The sequence below is a fragment of the Orcinus orca genome, chromosome 7 (genome assembly GCF_937001465.1).
Source record: "Orcinus orca chromosome 7, mOrcOrc1.1, whole genome shotgun sequence".
NCBI classification, from domain to species: Eukaryota; Metazoa; Chordata; class Mammalia; order Artiodactyla; family Delphinidae; genus Orcinus; species Orcinus orca.
In genome coordinates, this window is record NC_064565.1 from 106,487,039 (window position 1) to 106,502,547 (window position 15,509).

General features: G+C 42.9%; 1 protein-coding gene across 3 annotated transcripts in view; it reads right to left on the reverse strand.

The window, feature by feature from the left end:
- The window catches only part of SERPINE2 (serpin family E member 2), a 73,434-nt gene that overhangs the window by 24,374 nt on the left and 33,551 nt on the right, over positions 1-15,509 (reverse strand). For all 3 annotated transcript variants that reach the window (XM_033426603.2, XM_033426613.2, XM_004262644.4), the window contains exon 2: positions 1,606-1,886. In XM_033426603.2, the coding sequence (XP_033282494.1) occupies positions 1,606-1,864 (259 nt within the window). In that variant the 5' untranslated portion in view covers positions 1,865-1,886. The remainder of the gene's footprint in view (positions 1-1,605; positions 1,887-15,509) is intronic.

A 15,509-nucleotide genomic window follows, 5' to 3' on the forward strand; every position in this document is an offset into this window, starting at 1 on the left:
AGAGTTCTGTGGGCTTCCAAGCAAGGGCATAACGGTGTGTTCCAAATATTTAGTCCCCCAGTGCTTCCAACAGGTAAGCAAACTGCAAACTCATGCAAAAGTTTAATGCCGTGTAAACAGAGCGGGGCGGGTGGGCATCTCGTGTTTGCAGCCCCCGGGGGTGACTCTGAGAAGGATCGAACTGGGGCGCAGAGGGGAGCCCTGAAGTACGCACACCCCCATCTCTCCTCCCCTCCCAGCAAAGGCGTCAATGTGGTCAAGATTCCTAGAACTTTATGGCCAGTGGGACTGGAGGAACGTGGCTGGGAGAACGTCCTTGCTTCCCCAATAGAGCAACTAAAACCTGGATGTCAGATGTGACTTGTCAAGGTCACGGCACAGGCTGGTGCCAAGGAAGGGCTCTAAGGCTGGCGCTGGCCCATGCCCAGCACTGTGGAGGGGGCAGTGGAAGGGGACTCGGGTAAGAAACCTGAGCTAAAGCTGAGTGACAGAACTAGGAGATGTAAGCTCTTAAGCTTAAACAGGTAATTAAAATGGGACTTTCTTTCAAGAAAACAAAACCATTCCTATTGGACCTTACTTTTTTTTTAAAATTTATTTAATTAATTAATTAATTTATTATTTTTGGCTGTGTCGGGGCTTCCTTGCTGTGCGCGGGCTTTCTCTAGTTGTGGCGAGCGGGGGCTTCTCTTGTTGCGGAGCGCGGGCTCCAGGCACGTGGGCTTCAGTAGTTGTGGCTCATGGGCTCTAGAGCGCAGGCTCAGTACTTGTGGCACACGGGCTCAGTAGTTGTGGCTCACGGGCTTAGTTGCTCCGCGGCATGTGAGATCTTCCCAGACCAGGGCTCGAACCCGTGTCCCCTGCATTGGCAGGAGGATTCTTAACCACTGAGCCACCAGGGAAGCCCTGGGCCTTACTTTTAAACAAACTTCCTTTATAGCTTTTTATTTTGAAATAATGATGGAATCACGGGAAGTTGCAAAACAATATACAAGGTGGTCCCGTGTATTTCCACTTTTCACCCAGTTTCCTGCATGATGGTAGTACAGATCCACAACGAGAAAACTGCCACTGGTACAGTCCCCAGAGCTCATTCACTTGTTTTACATACGTATGTGTGTGCGTGTGCGTGCGTGTGTGTGTGTGGCTCTATGCAATTTTACCCCCCATGGAGATTCATGTGTCTGCCACCTCAACGGAGATGCAGAAGGCTGCCCTGGGCTGCCCTCCATGGTCACACCCACCCACCTCCCAAGATTACGGATTTAAAAGTACGTTCACAGCCATGATGCATTCTGAGCCCTGTGCAACATAGAGGGGGGGCAGACGGGAAGTTTTCTTGTTAGAGATGAGAAAACAGGGGCATTCAAGGGGTCAAGTGACTGCCCAAAGCCCCACAGCTACCGAACGGAGACCAGAACCCAGCTCTCCTAACTCCCAGCATTGCCACTGTGCCTTAGAGGAGACTGGCCCTCAAGCCCAGGGGGCACCAGCAAGACCCCTCCCAGCTGCTCTGCTCCTCTGTGTGGTAAGCAAAGACCAAGCCAGGGGCCCTCCAGACTGGGACTCCTGCAAGTCCCGCCAGCCAGGCCCAGGCGCACGCACCATTCACGCCGTATCTCATCACTGTGGTGAGCTGCTTCTTGGTCCTGCCGTCGGCTCCCAGCTGAAGCATCCCCAGGACGGACGCAATCCCGTGGGGGGAAATGACGATGTTGTCATGAGGCCGGGACTTGACAATCTGATTGAACACCTGGATTCCTGTGTCCGAGCCTAGTTCCTCCAGAGACAGGGGGTTGAACTGGGAGCACACAGAGGGCAATGTCACGGTGGCCACGAGGAAAAAGGGAAAATGCCAATTCATGGTTCCTTCTGGCAAGGACAACCTGAAAAATGAAATCAAGAAAATATTTACATTCTACATTTAATGAATACTCAGCTAGATATGATTTACTATACTCAGTGTAACTGAATATCTTTAATATATTCAAGACACAACAGTGTAGATTAGATTGTTTTCCTTTATATATATTTTGTTAGGGGGATGCGGAGCGAGAGGAAGGAAACTTCCACTTGCTGGTCCCAACTCTGTGCCAGACACAATTCTAATCATTCCATCCTTGTTACCGCCCTTCATCCAATCACACCAATATTTACTGAGAGCCTACTGTGTGCCAGGCACTTGTCTAAGTGCTGAGCATAGAAATGTAAGTAAGATGGCCAAGACCCCTGCCCTCCTGGAGTTTATATTCTAGAGGGGAGACAGAAAATAAACCAGGAGGCAATAAAGTCATTTCAGAGAGGGATCAGGCCACAGCAATAAGACACGGTGATGTGAGTGAACGGAGTGGGGGAGCATGGGACAGGACAGGAAGGGAGGCCACCTCTGCAGAGGGACACGCGTGCTGAGAGCTGAGTGACGAGAAAGGGGGGAAGGATGTGCCAGGCAGAAGGACGGCAGGGCGAAGCCCCTGAGGTGGGAACAAAGGTGGATTGTTGGAGCGATGTAAGGGACATGAAGGGGAGAGGTTGGGGAGGAGGTGAAGAAGAAAAAGGGGCCAGATCCTGAAGGGCCTGTCACACCAGGTATGGCTCTTGCATTTCATTCTAGGGGTCACGAGAAACCACTGGAGAGAGCTCCCCGCCGGCGCAGTGGTTAATACTCCACGCTCCCAATGCAGGGGGCCAGGGTTCGATCCCTGGTCAGGGAACTAGATCCCAGATGCACACCCCAACTAAGAGTTCACATGCCACAACTCAGGAGGCTGCGTGCCGCAACTAAGGAGCTGGTGAGCCGCAACTAAGGAGCCCGCGAATGAAAACTAAGGAGTCCACGTGCCGCAACTGAGGAGCTGGTGAGCTGCAACTAAGACCCAGTGCGATCAAATAAATTAAGAAAAAAAAAAAAAGAAAGAAGGCACTGGAGAGTTTGAAATAAGGGAGTGAATCCCTTGGGTTGCTGTGATTATCTTATAACTACACACTTTCTCTTACCATATATATAACTTTCCTAATTAATGAATTGTTAATAAAAATAAATTTAAGTGACACCCTTAAATCTACAAGACAGCAGAACAATTGGCAAATTCATCAACTGTGAAGATGGCGTTGTTTACACTGATATTCTCAATTACAGTGATTTTTTTGAAATATGCTTTCTTCCTTGATTACCACTTACTGAGCTTTCTTTGGCTGTGAGAAGCAAGAGGTAGGAAATTTACATGTGTTTATGGAAAAGCAAATACTTTCATTAAATAAGAACTTAGAAGCGGCAGCTGGTAAAACAAAAGCAGAATTTGAGATGTGGCTAATTTGGTTCCTCCCTTATAGACCCAAGCTTCTGATCAGCACAACTTTCCCCAGGAAACAATTTGTCCTCCTGTTATGTGCATTTACATGGGGGAAGTTGGGGGTGTCTGCAGAGAACAAGAAAGAGGGGAGCCTTTTAGAGAGGAGACCTGGAGCGAGGGGAAATAACGTCCATGTGCTCCAGGGAAAGAAAGGGCACCAGGACAGCATCGGGCAAAACGGGCATGTGTGTTCCCTTGTCTTCCTCTCCATGTACTTGTCCTTCTTCCCACCCAAGTAGATGTTCAGTAAATATGTGTGGGATCAAACCTGATGGTTGATACACTTTCTATTTTTGTTCATTCTTTTTCATTGCATCAAAATAATGTTTACTGAGCATGACTAATTTAGCCCTGAGCCTCAGGCACTCTTAGCTCCAAACACTTCTCAAGCAAGTGAAATTCACTGGGGTGGGAAGAGGCCTGTCAGCAGAGGCAGAGTTCCCCGCCAGCGCCCTACCGAACACTCAGGGCCCCAAGGTGAACCATTAAGGCCATCGTTCAAGGTGATGGTGCAATTTTCTTATATGTTGGGAAAAAAGCACATTATAAAAAATTTAGAACATTCAGAACTTATCCAGCGCTTAATTGTAAAATGGTTGTATAAACGCAGCCTGTCTAAATTCAAAACATGTAAGTGACCTACATACACTCCCACTTGGGGCTTTCCTATGGCCAGAGTGGCCTGTTTTGACTTTGGCACCTTGGACTGTCTCTAATACCACGACAATCCCCTGAGTTACTTTCAGCCTGTTGGATAATGGAGCGCTTCCAAATCCTGAATGGAAGTTCTACTCATTTGGTCTAAAAATTAGACATTGTGTCCGCTCCCCTGCTTCTTTCTTTCTGGAACTAAACTTCCTCTTTAACATTTAACATACTACCAAGGCATCATAAGTATAAAACAATTTGTACCTTCTTTGTTACAAATGGCCAAATTCGGTGACTGGCACCAACTTCATCACTCTGAACTGTTGACTCTTGCATTACGATGGCTTCTGGCATCTGCCTTCAGTATGCCATTAGCTATTCTCCCCAAGCTTCCCAAAGAAATCCTCCTGGATCAGCAAATGTTTGAATAAATATTTGAATCTGCATACTCATAATGGACATCATATTGGTTTTGCCTCTGATAGCTTAAAGTTGATTCACCCACATACTATAGACTTATGTAGAAGATAGTAAAACGGGTAGAAAACAACAGTAACGAGAGAAAGCTAAGTTCCAAGGTCTTGGAAATCAGCAAAGACGGTCTCCCAAATAAATACCCACCTTATTCAGCAGAATTTTTCTTGGTTGTGAATTTTTTGCTAAAAGAACAGTTTCATTATAAAACACCCCTGGGGGAAGGCTGCCAGGGGTGTTTGTCTTAGCTCCTTGGATTTAGGAGTTTTTGTGAGATGTCTGTGTGTAGTTTCATAACAGTGCATTGGGACAGTGTCAGGGGCTGTGCAGAACTCGGAATCAGAGCAGTTTTTCTTTCTTTAAATTTTTTTGAATTTTATTTATTTAGTTAGTTATACAGCAGGTTCTTATTAGTTGTCTATTTTATACGTATTAGTGTATACATGTCAATCCCAATCTCCCAGTTCATCCCCCCCCCACCCCCCCCCGTGGCTTTCCCCCCTTGGTGTCCATATGTTTGTTCTCTACATCTGTGTCTCAACTTCTGCCCTGCAAAACGGTTAGTCTGTACCATTTTTCTAGACTCCACATATATGTGTTAATATACGATATTTCTTTTTCTCTTTCTGAATTACGTCACTCTGTATAACAGTCTCTAGGTCCATCCACATCTCTGCAAATGACCTAATTTTGTTCTTTTTATGACTGAGTAATATTCCATTGTATATATGTACCATATCTTCTTTATTCATTCATCTGTCGATGGGCATTTAGGTTGTTTCCATGACCTGGCTATTGTAAATAGTGCTGCAATGAACATCGGGGTGCATGTGTCTTTTTGAATTATGGCTTTCTCTGGGTATATGCCCAGTAGTGGAATTGCTGGGTCATATGGTAATTCTATTTTTATCTTATTTATTTACTTTTTAAAATTATTTGTTTATTTATTTATTTTTGGCTCCATTGGGTCTTTGTCGCTGCACACGGGCTTTCTCTAGTTGTGGTGATTGGGGGCTACTCCTCGTTGCGGCGCACGGGCTTCTCATTGCAGTGGCTTCTCTTGTTGCAGAGCAAGGGCTCTAGGCACACGGGCTTCAGTAGTTGTGGCACATGGGCTCAGTAGTTGTGGCTCGTGGGCTCTAGAGCGCAGGCTCAGTAGTTGTGGTTACGTGTCCCCTGCATTGGCAGGCGGATTCTTAACCACTGCATCACCAGGGAAGTCTGGTAATTCTATTTTTAGTTTTTTAAGGAACCTCCATACTGTTCTCCATAGTGGCTGTATCAATTGACATTCCCACCAACAGTGCAAGAGGGTTCCCTTTTCTCCACAACCTCTCCAGGATTTATTGTTTGTAGATTTTCTGATGATGCCCATTCTAATCGGTGTGAGGTGATACCTCGTAGTTTTGATTTGCATTTCTCTAATAATTAGTGATGTTGAACAGCTTTTCATGTGCCTCTTGGCCATCTGTATGTCTTCTTTGGAGAAATATCTATTTAGGTCTTCTGCCCATATTTTGATTGGGTTGTTTGTTTTTTTTTTTAACACTGAGCTGCATGAGCTGTTTATATATTTTGGAGATTAATCCTTTGTCCTTGATTTGTTTGCAAATATTTTCTGAGGGTTGTCTTTTCATCTTGTTTATAGTTTCCTTTGTTTGTCATATATAACCTTTATTATGTTAAGGTAGGTTCCCTCTATGCCCACTTTCTGGAGAGTTTTTATCATAAATGGGTGTTGAATGTTGTCCAAAGCTTTTTCTGCATCTATTGAGATGATCATATGGTTTTTATTCTTCAGTTTGTTAATATGGTGTATCACATTGATTGATTTGCATATATTGAAGAATCCTCGCATCCCTGGGATAAACCCCACTTGATCATGGTGCATGATCCTTTTAATGTGTTGTTGGATTCTGTTTGCTAGTATTTTGTTGAGGAATTTTGCAACTATATTCATCAGTGATAATGGTCTATAATTTTCTTTTTTGGCAGTGTCTTTTTCTGGTTTTGGTATCAGGGTGATGGTGGCCTCGTAGAATGAGTTTGGGAGTGTTCCTTCCTCTGCAATTTTTTGGACGAGTTTGAGAAGGATGGGTGTTAGCTTTTCTCTAAATGTTTGACAGTATTCACCTGTGAAGCCATCTGGTCCTGGACTTTTGTTTGTGGGAAGATTTTTAATCACAGTTTCAATTTCATTACTTGTGATTGGTCTGTTCATGTTTTCTGTTTCTTCCTGGTTCAGTCTTGGAAGGTTATACCATTCTAAGAATTTGTCCATTTCTTTCAGGTTGCCCATTTTATTGGCATAGAGTTGCTTGCTGTAGTCTCTTAGGATGCTTTGTATTTCTGCAGTGTCCGTTGTAACTTCTCCCTTTTCATTTCTCATTTTATTGATTTTAGTCCTCTCCCTCTTTTTTGTGATGAGTCTGGTTTTAAAGGTTTATCAATTTTGTTTACCTTCTCAAAGAACGAGCTTTTAGTTATATTGATTTTTATTGTTTTCTTTGTTTCTACTTCATTTATTTCTGCTCTGATATTTATGATTTATTTCCTTCTACTAACTTTGGGTTTTGTTTGTTCTTCTTTCTCTAGTTCCTTTAGGTGTAAGGTTAGATTGTTTATTTGAGATTTTTCTTGTTTCTTGAGGTAGGATTGTATTGCTATAAAGTTGCCTCTTAGAACTGCTTTTGCTGCATCCTATAGGTTTTGGATTGTCATATTTTCGTTGTCATTCGTCTCCAGGTAGTTTTTGATTTCCTGTTTGATTTCTTCAGTGATCTTTTGGTTATTTAGTAATGTATTGTTTAGTCTCCATGTATTTGTGTTTTATACATTTTTTTCCCTGTAACTTATTTCTAATCTCATAGTGTTGTGGTCTGAAAAGATGCTTGATATGATTTCAATTTTCTTAAATTTACCAAGGCTTGATTTGTGACCCAAGATGTGGTCTATCCTGGAGAATGTTCCATGTGCACTTGAGAAGAAAGTGTAATCTGTTGTTTTCAGATGGAATGTCCTATAAATATCAATTGAATCTATCTGGTCTATTGTGTCATTTAAAGCTTGTGTTTCCTTATTAATTTTCTGTCTGAATGATCTGTCCATTGGTGTAAGTGAGGTGTTACAGTCCCCCAGTATTACTGTCTTACTGTTGATTTCCTCTTTTATAGCTGTTAGCATTTGCCTTATGTATTGAGGTGCTCCTATGTTGGGTGCATATATACATATACATTTATAATTGTTATTTCTTCTTCTTGGATTGTTCCCTTGATCATTATGTAGTGTCCTTCCTTCTGTTGTAACCTTCTTTATTTTAAAGTCTATTTTATTGATATGAGTATTGCTACTCCAGCTTTCTTTTGATTTCTGTTTGCATGGAATATCTTTTTCCATCCCCTCACTTTCAGTCTGTATTTGTCCCTTGGTCTGAAGTGGGTCTCCTGTAGACAGCATATATATGGGTTTGTTTTTGTATCCATTCGGTGAGCCTGAGTCTTTTGGTTGGAGCATTTAATCCATTCACATTTAAGGTAATTATTGATATGTATGTTCCTACTACCATTTTCTTAATTGTTTGGGGCTTGTTTCTGTAGGTCCTTTTCTTCTCTTGTGTTTCCCACTTAGAGAAGTTCCTTTAGCATTTGTTGTAGAGCTGGTTTGGTGGTACTGAATTCTGTTAGATTCTGCTTGTCTATAAAGCTTTTGATTTCTATGTCAAATCTGAATGACATCCTTGCTGGGTAATCTCAGTTGTAGTTTCTTCCCTTTCATCACTCTAAGTATATCATGCCACTTCCTTCTGGCTTGTAGAGTTTCTGCTGAGAAATCAGCTGTTAACCTTACAGGAGTTCCCTTGTATGTTATATGTCATTTTTCCTTTACTGCTTTCAATATTTTTTCTTTGTCTTTAATTTTTGTCAATTTGATTACTACATGTCTCAGAATATTTCTCCTTGGGTTTATCCTGCCTGGGACTCTGCACTTCCTGGACTTTGGTGGCTACTTCCTTTCCGATGTTAAGGAAGTTTTCGACTATAATCTCTTCAAATATTTTCTCGGGTCCTTTCTCTCTCTTCTTCTGGGACCCCTATAATGCAAATGGTGGTGTGTTTAATGTTGTCCCAGCCATCTCTTAGGTTGTCTTCTTTTCTTTTCATTCTTTTTTCTTTATTCTGTTCCATGGCAGTGAATTCCACCATTCTGTCTTCCAGGTCACTTATCTGTTCTTCTGCCTCAGTTACTCTGCTATTGATTCCTTCTCATGTATTTTTCATTTCAGTTATTGTATGGTTCACCTCTGTTTCTTTGTTCTTTTATTATTCTAGGTATTTGTTCTTTAATTCTTCTAGGTCTTTGTTAAACATTTCTTGCATCTTCTCGATCTTTGCCTCCATTCTTTTTCTGAGGTCCTGGATCATCTTCACTATCATTATTCTAAATTCTTTTTCTGGAAGGTTGCCTATCTCCACTTCATTTAGTTGTTTTTCTGGGGTTTTATCTTGTTCCTTTATCTGGTACATAGTCCTCTGCCTTTTTATTTTGTCTATCTTTCTGTAAATGTTGTTTTCATTCCACAGCCTGCAGGACTGTATTTCTTCTTGTTTCTGCTGTCTGCCCTCTGGTGGATGAGGCTATCTTGTGCAAGCTTCCTGATGGGAGGGAATGGCGTTGGGCAGAGCTGGGTATTGCTCTGGTGGGCATAGCTCAGTAAAATTTTAATCTGCTTCTCTGCTGATAGGTGGAGCTGAGTTCCCTCCCTGTTGGTTCTTTGGCCTGAGGCAACCCGACACTGGAGGCTACAGGCTCTTTGGTGGGGCTAATGGTGGACTCTGGGAGGGCTCATGCCAAGAGTACTTCTCAGAACTTCTGCTGCCCATGTCCTTGTCCCTGCGGTGAGCCACAGCTGCCCCCCACCTCTGCAGGAGACCCTCCAACACTGGTAGGTAGGTCTCATTCAGTCTTCTATGGGGTCACTGCTCCTTCCCCTGGGTCCTGATGTGCACACTACTTTTTGTGTGCCCTCCAGGAGTGTCGTCTCTGTTTCCCCCAGTCCTATCAAAGTCCTGCAATCAAATCCCGCTAGCCTTCAAGTCTGATTCTCTGGGAATTCCTCCTCCCGTGGCCGGACCCCCAGGTGGGGCTCACAACCTTCACTCCAGTGCGTGAACTTCTGTGGTATAATTGTTCTGCGGTTTGTGAGTCACCCACCCAGCAGTTATGGGATTTGATTTTATTGTGCTTGCGCCCCTCCTACCGTCTCATTGCAGCTTCTCCTTTGTCTTCGGATGTGGGGAATCTTTTTTGCTGAGTTCCAGTGTCTTCCTGTCAATGATTGTTCAGCAGTTAGTTGTGATTCTGGTGCTCTCGCAAGAGGGAGTGAGTGCACGTCCTTACACTCCACCATCTTGAACCAATCTCCAAATGAATCATCAGAGCTATTTTTGATTTATGTTCTGGGCATAACTTCTTCTTGGTCTCAGTTTCCTAGGCTAAATGCTCAGTGGTCTAAACTCACCTGGCTTGCGTACATGTCCAAGACTAAGCTTTCACTTCTCTCCAAAGTTCAGTAGCCAGGAAAGTGGGTATTAATCCATACATTATTATAGGCTGATAACATTCCTAATATTAACACATATTCATGTCCAAATAGATAGTCTTTTACATGATATAACTGTTGGAGTTATCAGGCTTTGAAATGCTTATTCTCTAGAACGAAGAGATTCTCATTATGGGAAGAACAGGATAACATCCTGTTTTATTTTTTAAGAGAAATTACACTTTAAACTTTCAAATAAGGGAAGGAATAAAGATGTTGCTCAAATGTATTACATAGCATTAATATGGACAATCATAATCTATATAATATTTCAATTTCTTGAATAATCTTTTCTTAACAGTGAAAAAGTCTCTACTTTAGGCCGTCCTTGGAGGGAGATCATATACCTTTAAATAAAGCCATTACCACAGGCATATCCTTCCATATGTGGGCTTCTCTTTCCCCATGGACTTCTAGTTTCTCTTACTCCAAACCTTTCCTTTCCAGTGTGGGGAATGTTTTTGAAGTATTTGGGTGCTGCTTTGAGCTTTAAGTAAGATTTAGTGTTATAAACAATGGGTTGGTAGTTTTGAAATGCCAGACTCAGAGAGCATCCCTACCACCTATATAAATGTACCACCTGCCAATGGCAAGCATTAAAGAAACACACTCTCTACAGGCCCCATGACTTCAACCATCACTTCTAGACAGATGATACTCTGATCTGCTGCTCAGATCCTCAGCTGAGTTTCAGTGCCATGCTTTCCACTGTTTGCTGCCTATTTTCACCTGATTGTACAGAACACAATCTTGTCTTGAAACATCCTTCATGGGTGGGCTGTGGAGGGCCACTGACTCTCCTCCCAAAGGGTTGGTTTCCTGTTGCTGGGCCTTGCTCTTGCCCATGTCCATGACATTGCTTCTCTCCCTGGCTCTCCACCTAGAACACCAGGGCTTCCCCCAACTCCTTCTGTGGCCTGTGGGAAGCTTTCCCTAATTTCTCCAGATGGGGTTAGCCACCCCCTTCTCTGAATTCCCATAGCATTACCTATCTACACCTCTCATTTTGTTTTTCAAGTATGTTTTTTTTCCTCCCAACTAGACTGGAAGCTCACAGAAAGCAGGGCCAGGGCACTTTAGAATCCTGGTGCCCACAGGCTCTCATTTAGGGCCCTGCCATTGGGCAGACGCTAAATCAGAGGTCTAATCCAGCTGTGCAAGTGTTTGGTTTGGAAGACAAGGCATTGTAGAAATATTTTAAGCAACTAAAAGTTAGACAATGTCACATACAATCTAGATTTAGAGTTCTTCTCAGGAAAAAGGAAAATGAATGGGTGTTCTGGTAACACAGGGCCCTCATTCCCACAGCAGACATCCTGCATAGCAACTGCCCCAGGAGGTGGGCACCTGCTTTCCTACATGCCCCCTCTGCTCCCCACCAGTTGCCATCACTCACATTACCTCCCCAGGCTGTGAAAAGCACTTGTGGCCAGACTCCTGCACTGAACAAACGCTCATCGATTAAACAATGGGAGCCTAGTATAGTTGGTCACAAAAGAGGAAGCTTATTTTCAACCTTATAAATTCTTTTTTTACAAAACAAAATGTCTGTTACATAGAACACATGAGCAAATGATAAATAATGTGATATCTGTCAGCTCAAATGATAAATAATATGATATCTGTCGAATCTATTTAGAATGACAAATAAGATGTATGAAAACAGTTTTGGGGGAAAAAACACCGGAAAGACTCTTCTGGCGCCAACTCTTAGCCAGATAATTCCCACCAGTCTTAGGAGGACCCAGGGGTGCCTAACAGAAAATACTCCATCCCTTCTTCTTCTCTAAAAAATGTTTAGGGCTTCCCTGGTGGCTCAGTGGTTGAGAGTCTGCCTGCCGATGCAGGGGACACGGGTTCGTGCCCCAGTCCGGGAAGATCCCACATACCGCGGAGCGTCTGGGCCCGTGAGCCATGGCCACTGAGCCTGCGCGTCCGGAGCCTGTGCTCCGCAACAGGAGAGGCCACAACAGTGAGAGGCCCGCGTAACGCAAAAAAAAAAAAAAAAGTTTAAAGTGATATATTTTGTAAAATGTACATATTAAAAATTTTTTATGTCATAAAAGATTTCAAATATATGCAAGAAAAACCCTCAATACCCAACATCCAGAAAAAATAATTATCAACTTGTGGCTTATTTTATTTCTTTCAGAATCAAAGATTATTTTGAAGCAAATTCTAGATAGCATATAATTCAAAATATTTTCAGTATATACTCTAAACCTAAGGAATACACACACACATAATATCATTATCCCATTCAAAATTTAATAACTCTTTATTATGTTAAATATCTAGTCAGTGTCCAAATTTTCCTGATTGCCTTCTATCTTACAGTTTATTTGAATCAGGATCTAAATAAGCTCCAAACATTGTAACTGGTTGATATGTCTCTTGTCTTTTAAAAAATCTTCCCCTAGTTGCTTTATTTTTAACTGAAGAAACCAGCTTATTTGTCCTACAGAGTTTCCCAGTCTAGATTTTGCTAATTGCACTCATGTGATGAGTTTAACAAGCTCATCTGTCTTCCTTACTTCCTGTAAACTGGTAGTTAGACCTAGAACAGCAGTCGGCAAACTCCTGGGCCAGATCTGGCCACACTTTTTGTTTTGTCTCTGGCTGCATTCAGGCTCCTACAGCGAGTTGAACAGACAGCTGCCCAGTTGGCTGCAAAGCCAGGAAACATTTACTACCTGGCCCTTCACAGGAAGTTTGCCAACTTCTGCTCTAGAGGCTGATCAGATTCAAATTTCTTTTTTGCAAGAGTATTTCACAGAGGTACTGCCCAGGGGTCTGGAATCAGGAAACAGCAGCTGTCTGTCTCTTTTTTGTGATGTTAGCAGTTACTCATGATCATTGCCTAAGTGTATTGTTTTATTATGGCTTGACAAATGGTGCTTTTGTAATCCTTTCTTTCTCCATTTACTGGCTGGAATATTTCTATAAAAAGAAATTTCCCATAACCAACGATTTGGTTGTCTTGAGGTTCAGTTTGTATAGCAAAGGCAAGATCCATTCCCTGTATCATTCTCCAAATAATGACTCGGTTACCCAGAATTCTTAGTGTTGACCAGAGGGGGTTTCTTTGTTTGTTTGCTTAGTATAATTACAAACTCATGTTTTTCAACATATTTTAAGGGTTTTGATCTACTAAAATGTTACTACTTTTATTGATGCTCAGAACGAGCCTCTTCAGGTTGGCTCCTGAACCTTTCATGTGACCCTGTAGTCTCAATAGCTTCCTTGTTTCTGGTCTGGCAAGATGTTCCAGGCTCATTTTGCATACCCAGTTGGAATCAGACACTTCTCTAGGGAACTCTGGTTCCTTTCAGTGGGAGACAGTATTGAGAGACCACAATCTGAGTATCATGACCAAATAAACCCTAAGTTAACTGTGGGGATACTGGGCAACAGACATGTAGAAAAATCCAAAATCCACTTACATCCCTCTCTGGACTATAGTCGAACACTGAAATTCAAGTTATGGAAGATAGACTGCTACCCTGTGAATTGGTTTGCCTCCCAGGGCTGTATGGCACAAGGGAGGCACACTAGATAATGATAATATGGGGGAGTGAGCTGGGCATTAAAAGTTGGGCTAGGATAATCACAATGAATCACCTTCATGTGAAGGTACTGAGTCTCCTGGATCAACCCCATCCTGAGTGAGGTCCTAACAATGCAAGCTCCTGGAATGAACAACTGGCCCACAGCATGACAAGGAGAGAACCCCAGTTTATCTTGGTGGGGGGCAAGGTGTGACAACCAGTTCCCTCCCATCAATGAAAGCTGACATGTTCTCAGGCCCTGGGAAACTCTTGATATCCTTCTGGTCTCTGTGTTCCTAGGATCCTGGTTCTTAGAAACTGAGATCCTTTATTAATCTACCTCTGGATTAACCAGTTCTTCTGCGGCGGGGGCGGGGGGGGGCGGCTACAGGAGGAGGCTACAGGAGGAGGAGAAAAAATAGCACATCAGATTATATTAGAATCATGGCCTCTCCCAACAGCTTTCTTGACAGAGCTTCCCAAAGAAGTAAATGTGAAGGAAAGGCTGCCAAACTGAGACTTCTAGGTGGCCTTAAGCAGGACTGTGCTGCCCAGCAGTCAGGCCAAATGTTTCTCACCGACACTCTGCCAACAGGCAAAGGCCTAACTGTTAAGGGTGTTTGGCAATAGGCATTCTGGAGACCTTCAGGAGTTGACCTATGGAAGTGAAGGCTGTATCTGCAAAGTGACTGCAGTTGCTAATGAACAAATAACTGTGATTAAGCCTCAGGTCTGGTCCTATAATGGAGAGAGAAGGACTCTAGTCCCTCTAGCCTCTGCAGACATTACTGAACTACATCCACCAGAACCTGTCCTCATTTCCAAATATCTACCACATTCTCTTAAGCCAGAAAATAAGATGAACAAGCAAAACTAAAGGGCCTCTTGATACCCTTGGGAAGTGTACAGAGTATTATCTGAATGACTTAGCATTCCTAAGACTTAAGAGAACAAACAGGAAATGCCAACTGATCAAAGTGACAGTAGCTTGGTGGTTCTAAAATGTCTTCTTTCAGGTTACGGGAGAGAGACTTAGAGACCTCTTTGGATTTTTTTCTTACATTTTTATCAGACTTCAAAGTATATGCTTGATCTATGACACTAATTAATTTTGCCAGAAAGGAACCTAAAAATACCCAGGAAAGAAATGTTCAGCTACTGAAATATATAGCAACAATGTCTAAAAGGTTCCTTCAACAAAGAGATATAAGTACACTCTAACTAACATCCAAGTGTCTTTCATCCACATACCATTCATTCTGAAATCTTTTTTTTTTTTTTTTTTTTTTGCTGTACGTGGACCTCTCACTGTTGTGGCCTCTCCCGTTGCGGAGCACAGGCTCCGGACGCGCAGGCTCAGCGGCCATGGCTCACGGGCCCAGCCGCTCCGCGGCATGTGGGATCTTCCCGGACTGGGGCACGAACCCGTGTCCCCTGCATCGGCAGGCGGACTCTCAACCACTGCGCCACCAGGGAAGCCCTGAAACCTCTTTTGAGGTGAAAGGGGAAGGTTAGGAGGAAGAAGGCAACTGGGGCTTTTGTTAGTTGTCCATCTTTTTTTTTTATGGTCTTTTTTAAATTGAGAGTTGTCCATCTTTTAAAATACAAGAGTATGGGTCATTTATTCTATTTTCCTCTAAGTGTCAGGGGAAATTCATGTGAGGTTCAAATCCCAATTTTCCCACCTACTAACCAAGGCAAGTCACGCCCTTTATCAACCTCAGCTTTCTCCTTTACTGTATTAGAAATCAAATTTCAAGGGTGGTCATGGGAATTCCATATTCACAACAGAAAGGCAGACAGGAACTAGCACAGTATCTGGCTCAGAGTAGGGGCTCAGTAAGTGTCACCCTTGTCTTCCTCGATGCTCAAGACCCAAAACAGTCTCTG